At 41.5% G+C, this 18,991-nt stretch overlaps 1 protein-coding gene across 5 annotated transcripts in view; it reads left to right on the top strand.

Annotated features, from left to right (window-relative positions):
* Positions 1–18,991, top strand: part of KCNAB1 (potassium voltage-gated channel subfamily A regulatory beta subunit 1) — a 242,096-nt gene that overhangs the window by 179,858 nt on the left and 43,247 nt on the right. For all 5 annotated transcript variants that reach the window (XM_043491524.1, XM_043491525.1, XM_038417509.2 and 2 more), the window contains 5 exons: positions 2,021–2,100; positions 5,137–5,181; positions 8,046–8,090; positions 10,654–10,697; positions 17,080–17,166. In XM_043491524.1, the coding sequence (XP_043347459.1) occupies positions 2,021–2,100; positions 5,137–5,181; positions 8,046–8,090; positions 10,654–10,697; positions 17,080–17,166 (301 nt within the window). The remainder of the gene's footprint in view (positions 1–2,020; positions 2,101–5,136; positions 5,182–8,045; positions 8,091–10,653; positions 10,698–17,079; positions 17,167–18,991) is intronic.

Raw genomic sequence — 18,991 nt, 5'->3', positions numbered from 1 at the left:
GTGGTTGCATTAAAACAATTGTTTTCCTTTAGAAAACTGGGAGAGTCTGAACTGCTGGTTCCTCTACATCCCTCCTTTTTGCTGGCCAGGGCTCTGTGCTTCGTTGCAGCTGCTCTCCATTGAAGCACTTGGTGCTTTCAGAGGAGTGCAGCAGTGATTTGGAAATGCAGCACTGTGTTTTAATAGTCCGTTAAAATTACCAAAATAAAACAGTGCACAATGAATTCACCGCTGCAGTGCTGCCATTCACTTCAACTGGAAAGCAGCCGAAACCAAGCAATTACCTTAAAATCAATCCAGTTTGTCTTCCAATCTCCTGCACAAAGAACAAAAGAATAGCGCAGATGTGCAAAAGTCAGATATGCTCCTAAGTCTCCCTTATTAAACAACTGTAGGTCCAGGAGATGTTACAAGTAGCTGTAGTTCATCTCACACCACATTCTGTCTCCTTTGGGAACTGCAAAATGTATATCAAAGTCCAGTGTTAGCTGCAAAAACAGCACGGTGTATTTTGCAGAAAAAAAACCGTTACTTCAGATGTGTTGTACAAACATGTACTCCACACAAACAGCATTGGCCGTAGCTGCTGTTATTGCTTTGTATGCTAACAGGATGAACAGGGCTATACAATTCCTCTTTACTAGAAGCAGCAAGGAGTCACGTGACCTTCATAACATCCTTTAGAATGTCTAGGCTTGTCAGCCAGCCCTAAAGACTGAGGGAAAGGAAAGAACTAAGCAGGGCTTGTGGAATTGTTGTTTTTATTAGATATATTTGCTGCAGTCTAGCTGACGTTGAAAACTCACACAATTGCCATGTTTAAGCAACATCATTGTGTTAGAAACCAACAATGGCAATTACATTCAGTGCTAAGCCTTCCTCACCTAGGTACTGTATTGCGGCATATCCGAGGGTTATTCTCTGCTCAGTATATATGTATAACTACTATAAATGCCCATGGGAAATTCTCCTCTCAGGTGTAATTCCTAACCCTCCTCCACACATACTGGGGTTCTAGATGGCGTGCGACCCATGTGCTCCTGGGGTAGTTGTGCAAGAGACCCTCTGCAGTAGGGAACAGAACTCTGCAGCAGCTCAGCAGCCTGTAGGGGAGGATTCTTTCCCCCACTTCCCTGCAGAGAATCCGAGCACACTTGTTGGGTATTTGGGCTGAATGCTGACTGCCACTCTCTCAGTAACACTGGTGAAAATCCAGGGAAACTTCACTGCCTTCAGTAGACTTATGTTGGATTTAAACCTGTGAAACTGAGAACAGAATTTAACCCTATGCTTTTTGCCTGTAACAACTTATGTTGGCTTAAGAGCAGTGCCCAGGCACAATGGGACAATTTAAGGTCACAGCCTTAAATCAGCCTCAATTCCATTGATATGGAAATGCGCTGCGCTGCATTCCCCCAACCCAAGACACAGATGAGGCCCTAACATACCATAGTTACCATTAGGAACACTTCCCACTTAGTTCTGAGTGCAAGTCAAGGTGTTAAGACTGTTCCATAAAGCCCTGTTTGGTTAATGTCCCAGCTACCTGAGACTACCTCTCCACTCATGCTTCTGTCACTTTTGAAATCATCTGAGATGCTCGTTCAGTCCCTAGATTTGAATATCTGTGGGACGGAGTCAGGGCCCTGCAGATGGTGGGCCTTTGCTCTGGAACTTGTTACCCCTACTATCTGTCACAAACTGCCTTCTGGCCTTCTTTTGTCTGAATGTAGTATGGGGAACTCTGGGGTTTCATGCTGCTTTCTACCTGCGTCGGTAAATTCTATTGCACTGAGTGACTCTGATTAGAGCACTATATAGCTAAAAATAAATAAATACGCTTGGGGATATATCTGACCTTTGGATAACAGGGTTTTAATTAACTCTGGTTCAGATAATCACGTTTTGACCAAAGGTCCACAGCCCTGCTCCTTGGGGCAGATGGTGAGTAGCATGTCAGGCATGCTGGGGATTGTTTCTGCAGCCACTTGACTAATCGTATGTCTCTGGCTTCCCTAAGGTTGCTGAACAACTAATGACAATTGCTTACGAGAGTGGAGTAAATCTGTTTGATACAGCGGAGGTGTACGCAGCTGGAAAGTAAGTGTGTGTGTGTGGCTCAAGGTGTTGGAGTGTTCTACCCAGCCAAGTTTCACTTTGTTTAACTACTGGACCTATTTATTCACTGCCAACCTAACTCAGCCTTTAAACAAATGCAACTACAGAAGTGTATCAGGTTTTATTTTCAGTTACTCTGGTGTAAATCTGGAGTATCCCTATTGACTTTTATGGAGTTACTGCAAATTGGCACTAGTGTCATTTAAGGTATATTTTGACGTATGTAAATGTATACTGGGACGCACTGGAGTAGTGCACTAAGACACTTCATAGGAGGATGATCTGCCTTGGATTTTGGGTGTTCCCAGTTTAGTTATGTGTTCAAACTCTAGATTAAACATCCTTGCGAACAAGAGCAAATCACCCAACATGGGGCCTTGCTTGCAGAGGTCTGATGTCCTACTGCTTTGCCAATGTGAAAGACTGGCTTTAGATACAGATAAACCCTGATGTTACATATTCCCCTTTTATGAAATTCAGTTTGATCTCAAGTGCCTTTGTGCCCCCAGCCTCTTAAGAAGTTATTGAACTTCATCCCAGTTTTATCTCACTAGAGGTTTTGGGGGTCCCCCAAGAACTTAGTAAAATTGGGGTTTAGCATATACCCAGGGTAACAAAGTACTACAAACTGTGTGAAAAGCGGGGCTTTTCTTTCATAGTGCTTCATGTGAAATGTTTTTTCCTCTCCAGTTTTCAGAGTTCACTGGGTGCTTTTAAGGTTCTACCATACCATACAATACAATGAGCAGACTTTGACAAGTCTTTCAGCAAATCTGGCCCAAGCTCCTGATTTGGTGATTGGATGTAAAAATTTAGCATTTCCCTCCACGTGAAACACTCACCATGCTGCTGGGGTGATTTCTGCTCTACTCCACACCCTGCCCTTGTCCTACAATGACACCTTAATAAACACTGTTTTTCTAAAAAACAAACGCTTATGTGGAACCTTGTATTTCCTCTGAGAGATACTGGGACATTTGTGTTCTTTTTTCCTCTTCCACCTCTCAGGCAGGCACCTATCCTCTTGCCAGGAATAGGGTACTTGGGTGCATTTTTCCCCGTTTCAACTTGAGCAGGGAACAGAGAGGGCTCCATATGCAGGGCCACCTCCTAAAGAGTGCAGAAGAATTAATCACTTCTGCAAGGCCTACAGCCATGGCCATCTTTAAGCTGGGGGGAAAGGGGTGGGACTCTTTGTCCAGTGTCAGTTATATGTAGTTACATCAATGCCATTGTGCTGGCAAAGAAGAAAGTGGTCCCCTGCCAAGAACTTTTAAATCAAGTCCTGATTTTTTAGTGGAAGATAATGGGCCAGATCCTCAGCTGGGTAAATCGTCCTAACTCCATTAACTTCTGTGTCAGTTTACACCAGCTGAGGTTCCAGCTCAGTATCCACACTGAGAAAATAAACAGAGAACCTATTTTGGGTTCCCATTCTCGAAGGAGAGAACTGGATTAGACTAACAAGTCTATGTGCATTGCTCGTATCTCACATGTAACCTACTCTGGCATTTCACTATTGATGTAGGGAGAAAAACATCCAGAATAAATGAAAAGTCAGCACACCTCTTAATGATGATTAACAGCACATGATGCTGACAGCGTTGAAATCCTGATCCAAAATGTCAGGAAATGGTTTTTATGGAAGGAGGACTAAGGTTCTTAATGCCATGGCTTAATTAAAAGAAGAAGAAGAAGAAGAAAAAGATTCTAGACAAATATTAATCACTCACTTTATTCATTTGGGCTAGACTGTGAGATCTGCACCTAGGGCAGCTGAGGGACTGTGTGCAGCTCAGCTACCCCAGCTGCAGACCAGGGGATGGATTGTCACTCTGAATGTCAGTTCATTACCTGGTCACCTCACTTGCTCTGGGCGGGGAAGTAAACTGCTGTTGCTCTACATATTACTTCCCTCTCCATGCCAGCTTAGCTCCCAGGCCATCATTAGAGGGGGTGGAGCCAAGTCTCTGCCCATGCCCCGCCCTCACAGCGGAGGCTGTTCTCTCCCCTGCCATCCCACATAGTCTGAGTAAGGGAGTGTCTTATGTTCTCTTACCCCCCTGTATCAGCGCAGTTAAACCGGTGTGACTTTCTTCTATAGATAAGTGCTATAGATGCAGATACTTTAGAGCAGGGGTGGCCAACCTGAGCCTGAGAAGGAGCCAGAATTTACCAATGTACATTGCCAAAGAGCCACAGTAATACGTCAGTAGCCCCCCAATCAGCCCCCCAGCTCCCAGCACCTCCCAGCAGACCTGCTGATCAGCGCCTCTGTCTCTGCATTGATGCACAATGGGGATGAAGGAAGAAAACCCTAACATCAACACATGCTTCAAGGCGATACTGGCAACATAGTCTGTGCTGGCCATTCTCCCATTTATGGGTAACAGGCCAGCTTCCTTCCTCCAAATCCCCCTGTGTAGACCCACCATAGATGTCACTTGAGTGATACTCACTCAGGCTGATGCACAGTTTCTCAGCTTCCTGGGTCACCTGCCCAACAGAATGTCATTTCTGCAGCATTTGGACCATATGGGACCGTGCAAGACAGTTAAGGATTTGGCTTATAATTTTCTGCAATGTGTTTGGTAGGCATTCTATAGCTAAATTGAAACTGCAGTGTGTTTCTGACCAATCACTGTCTGACTCTGTGCTGACCTTTGGAGAGGGGAGAAATGCCACAATTAAAAACAAATCAGTTGACTCACAGTTGACTTTACAAGTGTGACATTTACATTGATTCTGCTTAGCACAGGCACCAAATTGTTAAATTACAACTTTCTGCCTCATAAGGACAGTGCAAAAAAGGTCAGCATTCAGGTCAGCAAGGACATGGGGCAATGTGTCAAGCAGAAAAAAATAAAGGTTGAATGTGAGCAGATTTTTTTTATGTTGCGTATCTGTGCTTATGGCAGAGACTTCCAATGAATAATTGGTTTCATGATTTACTTTATGTTCAGTGCATTCTTGTCTTTAAAGTATTTTATACTCAAATGCATTTTTTTTCCTCCCCAGGGCTGAGGTGATTCTGGGAAGCATAGTCGAAAAGAAGGGCTGGAGGTACTGTATAGATTTTAGAGCCTGCCTGCCAATTACTGCAATTGAAGTCAATGACAAAACTCCCTTTTACTTCAGGTGTAGAAGATCAGGACCACGGAACATATCTGAATTCTTTCGTTTTAAAAAATAGTAGCTTTTTTAACATGTGCTGGATCCGGTAGCAGGTTGGAAAAGCTGGAATAAAAGTCCTAGGCAGAGCTGGTAACACTTCCTATTACTAAGATTGCCCAGTGCTTCCTGTTATGAACCCCTGTTTTCAATTGTTTATAATTTTGCCAAACTTTGTTCGGCTGAAATTTTCCATACCAGGTGTCTGTCTTGGGCAGAAATTTTTTTGGAAAGATTCAGCTATTTTTGAGAACCGGGTTGGGAAAAAATGTTGTTTTACTGCTAGAAAATACCAGAATTCAGGTTTTCTGTGCAACCTGATACAGTCTTTAATAACATCATTGTCGCACTATTTTTTTCCATAGGACCCCTGCTTCCTTCAGTGCACAGTATGGACCTGTTCTGGGGATCAATCAGGTTGCAGTGAAGGAGACTTTTGTCTGTAGATTCCCAGCCTCATTTGTTCTAGAAGCTGGAATGTGCAATGATTGAGGCAGGGGATTGCAGGAAGAGAAAGGATGGGCTCCTGGTTAAGGCAGTTGAATACTGCTCTGGAAAACTGCTTTATCCCTACCTCTTCGACAGAGTTTCTATGTGATGCTGGGCAAGTCACTTAAACCAAACTTTTCATAGGTGGTCTCTAATTGTGTACTCATTTTCTGGATTCCTGGCTTGAGACTGCTTGACTTTGCAATCTTAGCAATGGTTTTTTTTCCCCATGTAATGTTATATATAAAGAGATAGAAAGCATGATGGGATTTCTTTTTGAATACCTCATATGAGATTAGACCTAATTTAAATGATTCATTCATGTGTGTACACTAGCATGTATTTATGTAGCTTAAGTGGCATTTATATGATCTTTAAAGATCTCCACTATCTGTCCTGTTCATCCCTTCACTAAGGAATGATCCCAGTGGCATTCCAATTCTCAGCACATCAAATATAAGTATCCTTTAGTGGGATGATTATTCAAGAGAGACTCCGTGTGCTGCAGAACAAAGTGCAAAGTACAAATAAAAAATCCTGTAGCTGCTCTATATCATGAATATCTCTTCAGGATCTGCATTTTAAGAGTTACTTTAAAATTAAAATAATTTTTATTATCTTAAACAAAAATGGGGAGATTTTCTAAAAGGATGCCTAAGCTGTACACACTGCTACATGTTTTTGTCCCTTTGAATATATTCAAGGTAGGCACCTGTGGCAGATTTGTAAAGGTATTTAGATGCCTAATTCCCAAGGGAGTTACAAATCTGTCCCCTAGGGATAAGGTCAGAACCTGTTCTTTTTTAAGTCAGTGGCAGAAATTTCATTGACTTTACCAGGAACAAACCCCTGTTCTTGAAAACTTGCCCCCAAAATGTTCAGGCTTGTTTATGAGTGGAGCCGTTTTGTTCAACTATACATTCTGCATGTGCATATTTAATGGAGTTCACTGTCAGCAAATGTGTCTAATACTTGCTGTATTATTTTCTTAAGTATTTTAAACTATGAAACATATTTTGTTTAATCTTCCTTGCTGCAGTCCTGCAGCTGATTGAAGTCAGAACAAAATACTGGGCCCTGTTCAGTGTTCATTTAAATCATTGGGAGCCTTTCTATTGATTAATAGCCATTGGGTCAGGCCCTTGGAGAGCGGTAGACAAAGATTTTGTTGTATACAGCAAAGTATTTTCCAGCCAATAGATCTTTGTTTTAGTAATACAGTACGTTGGAATTCATAGACAAACTTAGCAAATGGATCATTCTTTTGGTTTTAATATCTCAAGGTCACTGTATAACAATATTCATACTAGAGCATAAGCTTTCGTGAGCTACAGCTCACGCTCACGAAAGCTTATGCTCTAATAAATTTGTTAGTCTCTAAGGTGCCACAAGTACTCCTTTTCTTTTTGCGAATACAGACTAACACGGCTGCTACTCTGAAAAATATTCATACTGCTTCTCATTGAAGTAGTTTCATAACAGTAATTTACATCAGATGCTTTTGGTGACGTTTTCTACGCTCTTTTCTCTTGACACAGCAGCATTATTGATATTGCCAGAATAGTTTGTTGTTTATCATTAATCGCTGTGGGTTCTTGTGACACTGTAATGCCTAAGTGCTTAGCAGCAGTTACAGCAGAGCATGTGATTTCATAAATCCCTTATCTGTGAACTCTAGAATTGAGCCTTTAAAACAATGACTAATATGTTTTGTTTTTCTGGAAGAGTTAAATGCTGAGCTGAGCATTTCTGATTTTTCTCTCACTACCATCACTTTCACACTAGTTAACTCCATTGATTTCAATGGAGTTGCAGCTGATTTACACAGTTGAGAGGAGAATTGTCCCCTAAATCTTCAGGAAAATACTAACTTTGCTTATATCTCAGAGTACAGAAGCTACTTTCCTTATTTATTTTAGGGTCCACATTTTGTTTGCAGTGTAACAAGGTTGTACGGCATTATTGATCAGACAATGAAAGTTTGATCATCTACACTTGGACTGGTATAAGAAAGTGTATAGTTATTCATTAGAAGCAATCAGAACATAGAGCCATAGTTATGCATTGTCCTCCAGGCCAAAGCTAAGAGCCTTCAACTGAGAGTCTCCTTTGAAGACAAACCTTATGACTGCTTTAGCTGTAAATAAAAAGAAATTGCCACTTTGGGAGTGGGACAACACCTAAAAAGGGCGGATTTTGTTTTGATTTTTACTCCATATACCTGTTAAAAACAAAATTAAAACATACTTTTTCTGTTTTATGTATAGGAGGTCCAGTCTGGTCATAACAACAAAACTCTACTGGGGTGGAAAGTAAGTTTTGTAATTGTATTGTTCCAGATAATTCAGTTTAATTCTGCATGGCTTTATCTGTTTAAGGCGGGGTGGGCAAACTTTTTGGCCCAAGGGCCACATCGGGGTTGCAAAACGGTATGGAGGGCCGGGGAGGGAATGCTGTGCCTCCCCAAACAGCCTGGCCCCACCCCCTATCCTCCCCCTCCCACTTCCTGCTCCCCCTCAGAACCCCCGACCCATCTAACCCCCCCTGCTCCTTGTCCCCTAACTGCCCTCCGGGACTCCACACCCTATCCAACACCCCCTGCTCCCTGTCTCCTGACTGCCCCGACCCCTATTCACACCCCTGCCCCCTGACAGGTCTCCTGGGATCCTCGACCCATCCATCCCTCCCCCACTCCTTGTCCTCTGACCACCCCCCCCGGCTCCGTGTCCTCCCTGACCCCCCGGGACCCCTATCCAACCCCTCCTGCTCCCTGTCTCCTGACTGTCCCCCTGAACCTCTGCCCCATCCAACTGCCCCCTATCCCCTGACTGCCCCCCAGGACCTCCTGCCCTCCCCCCGTCCCCTTACCCTTACCCTTACCAGGCCGCTCAGAGCGGCAGGACAGGCTTATCTGAAAGCCTGGGAAGTGGGCGGGCACAAGCCGGGCTGCTTGCGTGGCGGTGTGGCTGCAGGGGAGGGGGAACAGCAAGGGAGGGGCTGGGAGCTCAGGGGCCAGGCAGGATGGTCCCACAGGCTGGATGTGGCCCGCAGGCCATAGTTTGCCTACCCCTGTTTTAAGGCAACCAAGTTATATACAGGTTAGTGAAATCTCGGGGCTAATTTGTTCTCATTTGAAGATGACTTTTAAAGAAGTCAGTGCTTAACAAAGATATCAACCTGGCATTAGACCCTAGCAAATGGTACCAAAAGGAATAACCCCTCTGCACTCTGTTGATGCAAGATAATTCATTTAGATTGTTCAAGTGTAGTCTCTTAAACTCCCATTTCCAAAACATGGATGAAATCAGAAGGAGCACAACCAGCATAATACTACATAGGAGGAAAGCTGCCCAACCCTGCTAACATGATAGCATTTTATTTAACACAGTTTTAACTCAAACCCACAGGTCAGGGAGATATTTTTAAGATCACTCCCCGCAGTGAGCTCAGTTAAAAAAGACCATCTTGTTTGAGATAAAAATGAGCCATTTCTCTCTTAGTGTTGAGCTAAATGAAAGAGTTTGCCCTCTGTTGTGGGCTTGAAGCACAAATTTTACTGGCTGAATTTACTTCTGATGTGTTACCAGTGTTTGAACTATTGGTTAAATTATTCAAAGAAATTTAACAAGTTTTGCTTTTCAAACTCTGTACAACCTTTCTGTCTGTCTGCCTTCCTTCCAATCTGATCTGCACGGTGTATTTTGTAACACACTAAAATCAAAGTCTATCAGAATGTCTAAGAAAAAATGTAAAGTTTACTCCTTATCATAATTTATAAAAACTGCAATATGTGGAACTGGGAGGTTTTCTTTGGACATGTTGTATAAAAGAGTAAAATGATTTTGTCATTTCACTGAAGTTATTTATCATAAATTTTGAAGCTGGAGAGAGAGGATATAGGTTTTGGTTTCTCCAGCAGACTCTGGATATAAATAAGAGAATGCTATGCATTTGAGTACTGTAGATTTATAGCAATGGTCTAGTTTTACTTTATTGTGCCATTGCTTTGCTTCAGACTCAAAATATGGTTGGTATGTTACAAACACATACAAAATTAAACAGTCTGTAAGAAAGATTATAAAATGTTATATTGCCTCTAAATCTAGTTTAGATTTGAAATATGGGCCACATAAAATGGATGTAATTTCTTGTAGTTTTTCCTTAGAAGTGAGATGTCTACAGAATATACAATATGCGAAGAGACTGTGTCATTGTTTAATAACTTTGGATCTGACCCTGCAGTCCTTATTCAAGCAAAATTCCTATTGACTCGTCAAGTGCAGTTTTGCCTGAATAAGGACCCTGCAGAAAGCCCATATTAATTACTTTGTTGCAGTTCATAAAACTGACTGTATGTCTACATTTGAGGGAAAAGCAATTTATTCTATTTTATATCTTTTTGGAATAGTTGTCAAAAGGTAGTGTGAACAAGAAAGTTTCAATAAGGTTGTTCTGAAGAGACCAGTTAGGACAGGGGATTGAATCAAATCCTAGTTCATCAAATTTAATTGAAGCTTGTATTGGTTTTTACTTCATCTTCCAATTAAACTTAATCACTGCATTCTCCCGCTTCTAAAAGAATGATAAATTGCATGTCAGATTGTACATTACTATAGAAAGGATGACTATTCCTTGGTTATTATTAATATGAATGTTGTTGCTTCTGGATGCTATTGTCTCTGGGATTTGGTTGTTTCTTCTCCAGTGAAGGGTAGCTCTGTTATTTGAATTCTAATTTTCTCATTTATCAAACATTCAAAGCTTTTTCTGACTGGAATATAAAATTAGCAAATCTAAGAACGTCAGTTTTTTAGAAGTCTTATAATAATAATAACACCCACCCTAATAGTAATTTTACTTGGTGTATCTTTGTAGAGCTGAAACAGAAAGGGGGCTTTCAAGAAAACACATCATTGAAGGTATGTGCTGTAAATGTGCCTTATCCATTCCAAGAATCCATCTGGCTTAAGGAACACTTTGAATAAGGAAAAAACAAAGATGAGATTCACTCCACTAGCATGAAGCCCAAGTATTCAGACTCAGTGCAGATGGAGTGTGAGGATGAAGAGAGGTGAGATTCACATCACAACTTGGGCCAGTGTGCAGAGCTGCTCCTCCAAACTGTGGGCTGGAAAAACAGCCATAGTCCCTCCATGGTTGTTTTGGGCATTGGGACATAAAGGTGGATCCGCAGCCCCTCCCCTGTGCTGGCCTCCCCCAAACTGATCTTCCATGCTGATTCCATTTCTTGATTGGAGATCAGTTTATGGCAAGCTGGGGCTTCTCAGGCACTCCACTGCAGCTGCTCAGCCAGCCAACCTCTTGTGCAGTCCCAGTGCAGTGGCCTAAGTGGAGCAGAGGGCCTCATGCTAGCTCTCTGCACAAGGGGTAAAGAAATGCAATGCATACAAGAAACTTCAAATACTTTACGTCTACATTGATTTGTTAAACTTATTCATAAATGATCTGGAGAAAGGGGTAAGCAGCGAGGTAGTAAAGTTTGTTGACGATACTAAACTGCTCACGATAGTTAAGACCAAAGCAGACTGTGAAGAACTTCAAAAAGATCTCACAAAACTAAGTGATTGAGCAACAAAATGGCAAATGAAATTTAATGTGGATAAATGTAAAGTAATGCACATTGGAAAAAATAACCCCAACTATACATACAATATGATGGGGGCTAATTTGGCTACAACTAATCAGGAGAAAGATCTTGGAGTCATCCTGGATAGTTCTCTGAAGAAGTCAGTGTGCAGCAGCAGTCAAAAGAGCAAACGGGATGTTGGGAATCATTAAAAAAGGAATAGAGAATAAGACAGAGAATATCTTATTGCCCTTATATATATCCATGGTATGCCCACATCTTGAATACTGCATACAGATGTGGTCTGCTCATCTCAAAAAAAGATATATTGGCATTAGAAAAGGTTCAGAAAAGGACAACTAAAATTATTAGGGGTTTGGAACGGGTCCCATATGAGGAGAGATTAAAGAGGCTAGGACTTTTCAGCTTGGAAAAGAGGAGACTAATGGGGGATATGATAGAGGTCTATAAAATCATGAGTGATGTGGAGAAAGTGAATAAAGGAAAGTTATTTACTTGTTTCTGTAATATAAGAACTAGGGGCCACCAAATGAAATTAATGGGCAGCAGGTTTAAAACAAAAGGAAGTTCTTCTTCACTCAGCGCACACTCAACCTGTGGAACTCCTTGCCTGAGGAGGTTGTGAAGGCTAGGACTATAACAGGGTTTAAAAGAGAACTGCATAAGTTCATGGAGGTTAAGTCCATTAATGGCTATTAGCCAGGATGGGTAAGGAATGGTGTCCCTAGCCTCTGTTTGTCAGAGGGTGGAGATGAATGGCAACAGAGAGATCACTTGATCATTACCTGTTAGGTTCACTCTCTGTGGGGCACCTGGCATTGGCCACTGTCGGTAGACAGGATACTTTGGTCTGACCCAGTATGGCCATTCTTATGTTCTTATGTTCTTAAACAAATCCATTCAGCAATCTGTGACATATATTATTGTATACATTTTTTTCAGGTATATTGCTCACTTGAACCTCTCATTAATTACACACCTATCTCCCAGTATTGCTTGCCTTGTGCAGACTGCTGGAGGTTTAAAACATTGTTCTTGAGAATATGCCTGATCTTATTCTTAATAAAATGAATAGGAGTTCAATGGGATCAGCCCCAATATTTGCACTTGTGAAGTCTGACTGAGTTTTAAATTATCCTGTTGTCGCCTCTTGTTGGCTGTTTACTCACTGGGGATTTTGCTCATGCTAGATAAATTTCCTTTCACCTGATCTGTTCAATAAAATGGCAAAAATGACTGGATGTGGCAAAAAAGGCTGGGAAGAATCTGTGGTTGTACAGACCTCTTTACTGAAAGAAGAGAAGCATAAAGGAGAGAGGGAGAACTTGAGAGGGGCAGGACCTGAGCACACAAACTGAAACAGAGAACTCCTCTTGGTTTTGTGTATTTGAAAAAGTTTAAAATCTGTGGGCAAGACCCTGGTTGGTGAATGTCAACGTAGCTCCATTGAAGTCTCCGGAGCTCTAACGATTTATACCAGCTGAGGTTCTGACCCATAATCTCTTTTGAAATCTTTCTTTTATTCTCCATTGTTCTTATCATTTGTTCCATTTCTTCTTTGTGTATTCTTCCCATTTCACCTCTGTATGTGTGCCTCTGTTCCCTTTTGTTCTTCCCCCGCTCACTCTAAAAGCGGGGGCAGCTCCTCCCTCCCTTCCAGCCAGGAGAGCTTCATACCACTATCAGCACACCACCAAACTGAGCTGTGATTAATCAGGAGGGACAAGGAGTCCCTGGCATACACCCTGGGAAACCCCCAGCAAACCCAGTCCAGCCAGTTGCCACCCCCATCGTCTTTGAGTCTCTCTGGATGGTGGGTGACCTAAAGGGGTGAGGCTGACAGCTGATCTGAATTTATTTAATGTCATTTTTGTATGTAATGTGCATATAGAACATAGAAGAAAATCCAGACTCAGTTCCATCGTATTAAGTGTGAGCAGTCTCAGCTGAAAACTTCCTATAGGGAGAATGCAGCTTCTTGGAAAGGTTTATGATTTCATCGAAAATTGACATTTTAAAAGCATTATTGAAGCAGTACTGGAGGCCCTTTGATTTAAAACCCTGAGTACAGACCATAAAAGAAAAATGAATAAGTTAGTAAAAAGAGAAAATTGAGGAAGGGAGTGATTGAGTTAATACCAATAGTTCAGTAGGATGCAAGTCATGGAGAGGAGGAGATGATAGCGTTGCTCTGAGTCATCTGAAAGAAGAATGTTGGAGGGGCATGCAGAAAAGGAGCTGAAACATGAAATAGACCAAATGGGTTTGGTCAGTTTATAGGACTGAAGTGTGAGAGTAGATGAGATGGCCCATAGAAGCCAAAAGTTTAAAACCAGCCTCTAAATTTTAATGTGGCCAGGTTTTTGGCTTGCATGCCTCATCCCTTGGATACATGCACATGTCTGGACAGTGCCTTGCACAATGGGAAACCCAGTTGGCTTCTCTGTGCTCCTGCAATATACACGTTTAATGATAATAATAATATATATTTGTATGTAAAAATTGAGTTTGGACAAATACTTGGGTAATACACAATTATAGGTGCTGAGGCTGTTGAAGTTTCTGCAGATTTGGTTTTCGAGATCTTCCCATACTGCACGAAAATATTAAGGATCAGATTGTGCCAGACAAGCTCCGCCCCATGTTAAGCTCAGTGAGCCTTCTTGCCACTCTGAGGAAAGTGTGTGGGAGGATAGTGCTTTAAGAGGTGCATTTTTGTTATAGTGTTTGATATGGAAATTAAGCAAGGACAATATAAAAAAGCTTGGTTATTTAACAGTACATGCCAAAAACTGCTGATTATATTTTAGCACCCAGCACATGGTGTCCTTGTGCTTTAGAGTAAGCAGATAGGTGTATAACATATAATTTCATAGCAGTGTAAAAATATGTAATACAAATTCCATTCACAAGAGAAAACAGAAGCAGGTCAAATAGCTAGGAGAGATGGGTAGACTGAAATCCCTCTGGGTAGTTCATGACCATAGTGGGACAGTGCAATGTGTATACTTCCCCTGCATGAAGCACTCCCAATGCAGACTGGTCTCTCACCTCTGCAAGTTATTGCAAGGAATGGTGCTACAGCCAGGGCCCCACATTTCTGTATTTCCCAGAGTACAGAGCTGCTATTGTGTTTGGTGCCTTCATGAGGGGAGGGAGCTTACAGGAAGGAAGGCTCCTTCTGCATTATGGCAAGAAAGAATCTGCCCCTATATCTGTTCATACACTACACAAAGGGATTTCAAACCACCCATTTCTTGTGCCTATTTGACCTGCTTCTGTTTTCTGTTCTGAAAGGAATTTGTATGATAGGTTCTTTATACTGCCACAAAATTATGTGCTATATGTCAGCCCGCTTATTCTTAAAGTGAAGAACTCAATGCACTATGTGCTAAAATAAAATCTTGCAGATTCCTATAGAGAAATGTTTGGTGTGCATCATTACACAACCAAGCTCTTTGCTAAGTGATACTGTCCCTGTTAAATTTCAATATCAAATTCCATATGAAAAATATACCCCTTGAGTAGATTTTATTTTGCAATAATTGACATTTACAGGCATGATGAAAAATGAAATACTTTTTATTGAGTTGTGAATCTTGGAGCTGAGTAGTCTTACCTCTCACATATGAGATAAAACCTAATTGTGTCCTGTAGCTATTGCAAAAGCTGTTAAAATGTATGTCCCGTTCTTCTAGGTGCATTCACATTTGATCCAAAACATTGCTAGTGTTAAAAATAAAGCAAGTTAGAAAAAGAAAAGTTCAGACCTACAAATATTAATTATGCATAGTAACAAGATATTATGCTATAGAGATGGGCTCAAGCCTCAGTACTTGGATCTGGAATGTCCCAATATTTGGGTGTAGCTGGATCTAGGGTTTTGTTCTGGCTTATTATACACAGCATGCATAGCAAATTATAAGTAGAAAATGTGAAGTAGTAGTTTTGGCAAATTATTTGCCACCAATGCGCAAGCTGGAATACGTTTGTGTGAACCATTCTTCCACTAAACCTGTTTGCAAATAGTTCACAAGCAGAAAAAAAAGGCTGAATACATTTAATGAATTGTTCACAGCAAACCTTTTGCCTTGTTGCAGTTAAGATACTGATCATTTTAGATGCAAAAGAAAGAGAAAGGAAAAGGACCTCTAACCTTCATGTGGAATTAAAATTACCAAAGTGGAGAGTCCCCAGGGACACATAGTTCAAGTTCTCTTTGAATATTGTAGAACTGTGCATTCCATGATATACTATATCAGCAATGGCCAGTGGTAGTTATACTTTAATTAGAGGTACAGTGTGCCTGTGTGAGGTGTCACGAACAGACGGTTTTATCTATGAAGCTTGACAAGAGGACTTCACTGTACAGCTACCTGAAAGATTTCTAAAACATTTTCAGACATCACAAGTGCTGTGATTTGTAGCAGAGGGATGCAGTTTGATCAAGTGCTTACAAAAATGATCATTCACTTTTTATAACTAATTTAAATGATCCAGGTTCTCCATTTAAAAATACAGTACACTAGTTCTCTGAAAATGTATATTTTTATCTGTTTTCTGAATAGTTGTTATAATTGTGTCATTATAAACACCCCTGAACTTTTGTTTATAGCTGGCATAGCTCTGATTTACACCAGCTGTGGATTTAGCTCTCTGGAAATAAGCCAGTTTACATCAACTGAGGTTCGAGTCCTCTTTTGGGGTGGGCAAAGGAGGGGATTAAACAATTTAAAATAAATTTAGCATTACAGTACACTACATGGGAGCACTCAGACATATTACATGTTCATCTTACTGCTATGAAAAGAGGACATAGAACCTTGCATTCCTATAACATGATCAAACTGAAGATCTCAAAGCACTTATATATATATATAATGAATTAAGCTTCACAGCACTCCTGTGAAGTCAGTAAGCATTATTGTTGTTCCCATTTTATAGATGAGGAAATTGAGATACAGAAAGTGACTTTGTCCTGACTCATCATAAATCTGTAGGAGTCAGGAATAGAACCCAACTCTTCTGGTCCCCAGGGCTAAGTGGCCACAAGCCTGTAGCCTGGCTATTTGCAACATTATGAGTTTAGCTTGTTGCAGTTTGCTGGATAACTTTTTCAAAGAGAAGGTAAATTCTGTTTAACTTAGTAAAGGTGGCATTTGAAGGAGCCTGTTCAGTATCACATTTTTTCAGGGTTGTATTAGTCTTGGTAATCATAAATATATAACAAAATGTCATGATTCCTTTCCCCTGAGTTTTCATTTCTGGAACGCCCCTGGAGTGGCAGGGCTTAATTATGTGGAACCGTACCAATGTAATGTGCCATGGGGTAATGGAAAAATACTTTCTGACAGGATTTTGATTAGATTAACTGAAACAACATCAGTGAACTCTGTCCCTGGAGGCTGCCAATTGACAGGCTCACCAGGATGGTGTCTTTTCCAATCCAAATTTGAGGGTAATTAAAAAAAAATTCTTGTGGAGGGCTATGAATTCTGCATGAAGCCAAACTTTGATTTTTTTTTTATGTGGCTGAGCAGACATGAGACATCATTGTCCATCTCCAGTGTACAGTTTAGGATAGGCCTGTACTGTGATATGTTGGAACTGTCACCTCTTTTGTGATGTGTTCCAAACTTCATTTTGGCTATTTCTAATGATATGTATTCTTTTTTTTTTCTTGCTGCTTCTAGGATTAAAGGCTTCTCTCCAGAGACTACAGCTTGAGTATGTGGATGTTGTCTTTGCAAATCGACCAGACAATAATACCCCAATGGAAGGTTAGTGAGAGCTTTAACAAAAGATTTTAATGTGATTAAAATCAGACAGCTGCAGCGGCACAGGAGCTAGCAAACAGAGCTCTAAACAGGGGAGTTTGAGTGGGAGTTTGCAAGGGGAGTTTGGATTGTGGTGCTTGTTTGGGGTTTGCTTTTGCTGGGGGGTGTGTGGTCTTTTTGGTGTGGCTTGTGTTTCCCAGATTAACAGGATTTAGGTGGGAAGGAGATGACAGATACAGAGACAGCTGTGGAAGTGACTCCTGTAGTGAAAGACACATTGAGGATGACTGGATGTGGAAGCTGTGGTATGTACATGATCCTGGAGGGGGGAACCGGTAAGAGTTTTTTCTGCATGAAATGTCGTCTGATAGAGCTGATGGAGGAAAAGATCCGAGGTTTGGAGATGCAGGTGGAAAGTCTGGTTGAGTTTAGGAAGGGGTTTGAGCAGATGATGGAGCAAAGATATGAGGTATCTGAAGGGAAAAGCTCAGATTCACAGATGGAAGCAGGGCTGGGGAATTTTGAGGAGAGACTGGATGAGGAAAGTGGTCAGTGGAAACATGTGACTCAAAGAACCAGGCAGAGAAAAAGACGGGTTAGTGAAGGAGAAATAGAGCTTAGGAACAGGTTTGCAGAGTTGGAAAATGAAGAAGGGGCTCAGCAGGTACTTGTTGAAGGTGGAAGGGTAAGGAAGAAGAGAAGAGAGGCTAGTCCTATAGAAAAAGGGGAAGAGTCAAGGGAGACTACACCAAATATGAGCCCCAGGAGGATACATGATGGGTTGAAGAGGATTGTAAGGGAAAATAGGAATGGAAAGAACTTGCAGCCAGAGGGAACAGGGGAGAGACTGGAGAATAGCACTGTCACCAGGAAAAGACAGGTCTATGTGATCGGGGACTCTTTACTGAGAAGAATAGACAGGCCTGTAACTAGAGCTAATCCTGAGAATAGAAGGGTGTGCTGTGTTCCGGGTGCTAAGATACGGGATGTAGACCTGAGGTTGAAAAGGATCCTAAAGGGAGCGGGAAAGAATCCCCTAATTATCCTTCATGTGGGAACAAATGATACAGCCAGATTCTCGCTGGAAAGTATCAAGGGAGACTATGCTAGGCTGGGGAAGACACTTAAGGAAATTGAGGCTCAGGTGATCTTTAGCGGGATCCTTCCTGTTCCTAGAGAAGGGCAACAAAGGTCTGACAAAATTATGACTGTCAACAGAAGGCTTAGGCAGTGGTGCTATAAGGAGGGCTTTGGGATGTATGGCCACTGGGAGGCATTCACGGACAGAGGTCAGTTCTCTCGGGATGGATTTCATCTGAGTAGGGAAGGAAATAGACTTCTAGGATCAAGGCTGGCACAACTGATAAAGAGAGCTTTAAACTAGGAATTGGGGGGAGATGGATGCGAGATGTCCAGAAAATCTCCACGCCAGATTTTAGCATTGAGAGGGAAGAAGATGAAGTAAGAAAGGATACAGCCGTGGGTAGGAGAATGTATATAAGGAGCGAGGGCGGTGTGGATACTAGTCTAATACGTTATACTGGCTGTAGAATGACTGTGCCTAATAGGGTACAAAATGTGAGCGAGTCCAAACAGCAAAAATTAACATGTTTGTACACCAATGCGAGGAGTCTAGGTAACAAAATGGAGGAACTAGAGCTACTGGTGCAGGAAGTGAAACCAGATATTATAGGGATAATAGAAACATGGTGGAATAGTAGTCATGACTAGACTACAGGTATTGAAGGGTATGTGCTGTTTAGGAAAGACAGAAACAAAGGTAAAGGGGGTGGAGTAGCATTGTATATCAATGATGAGGTAGAATGTA

Source organism: Dermochelys coriacea, chromosome 9 (assembly GCF_009764565.3).
Source record: "Dermochelys coriacea isolate rDerCor1 chromosome 9, rDerCor1.pri.v4, whole genome shotgun sequence".
NCBI classification, from domain to species: domain Eukaryota; kingdom Metazoa; phylum Chordata; order Testudines; family Dermochelyidae; genus Dermochelys; species Dermochelys coriacea.
The sequence above is the reverse complement of the archived record's forward strand: the minus strand, read 5'-3'. Positions and strand labels throughout refer to the sequence as shown.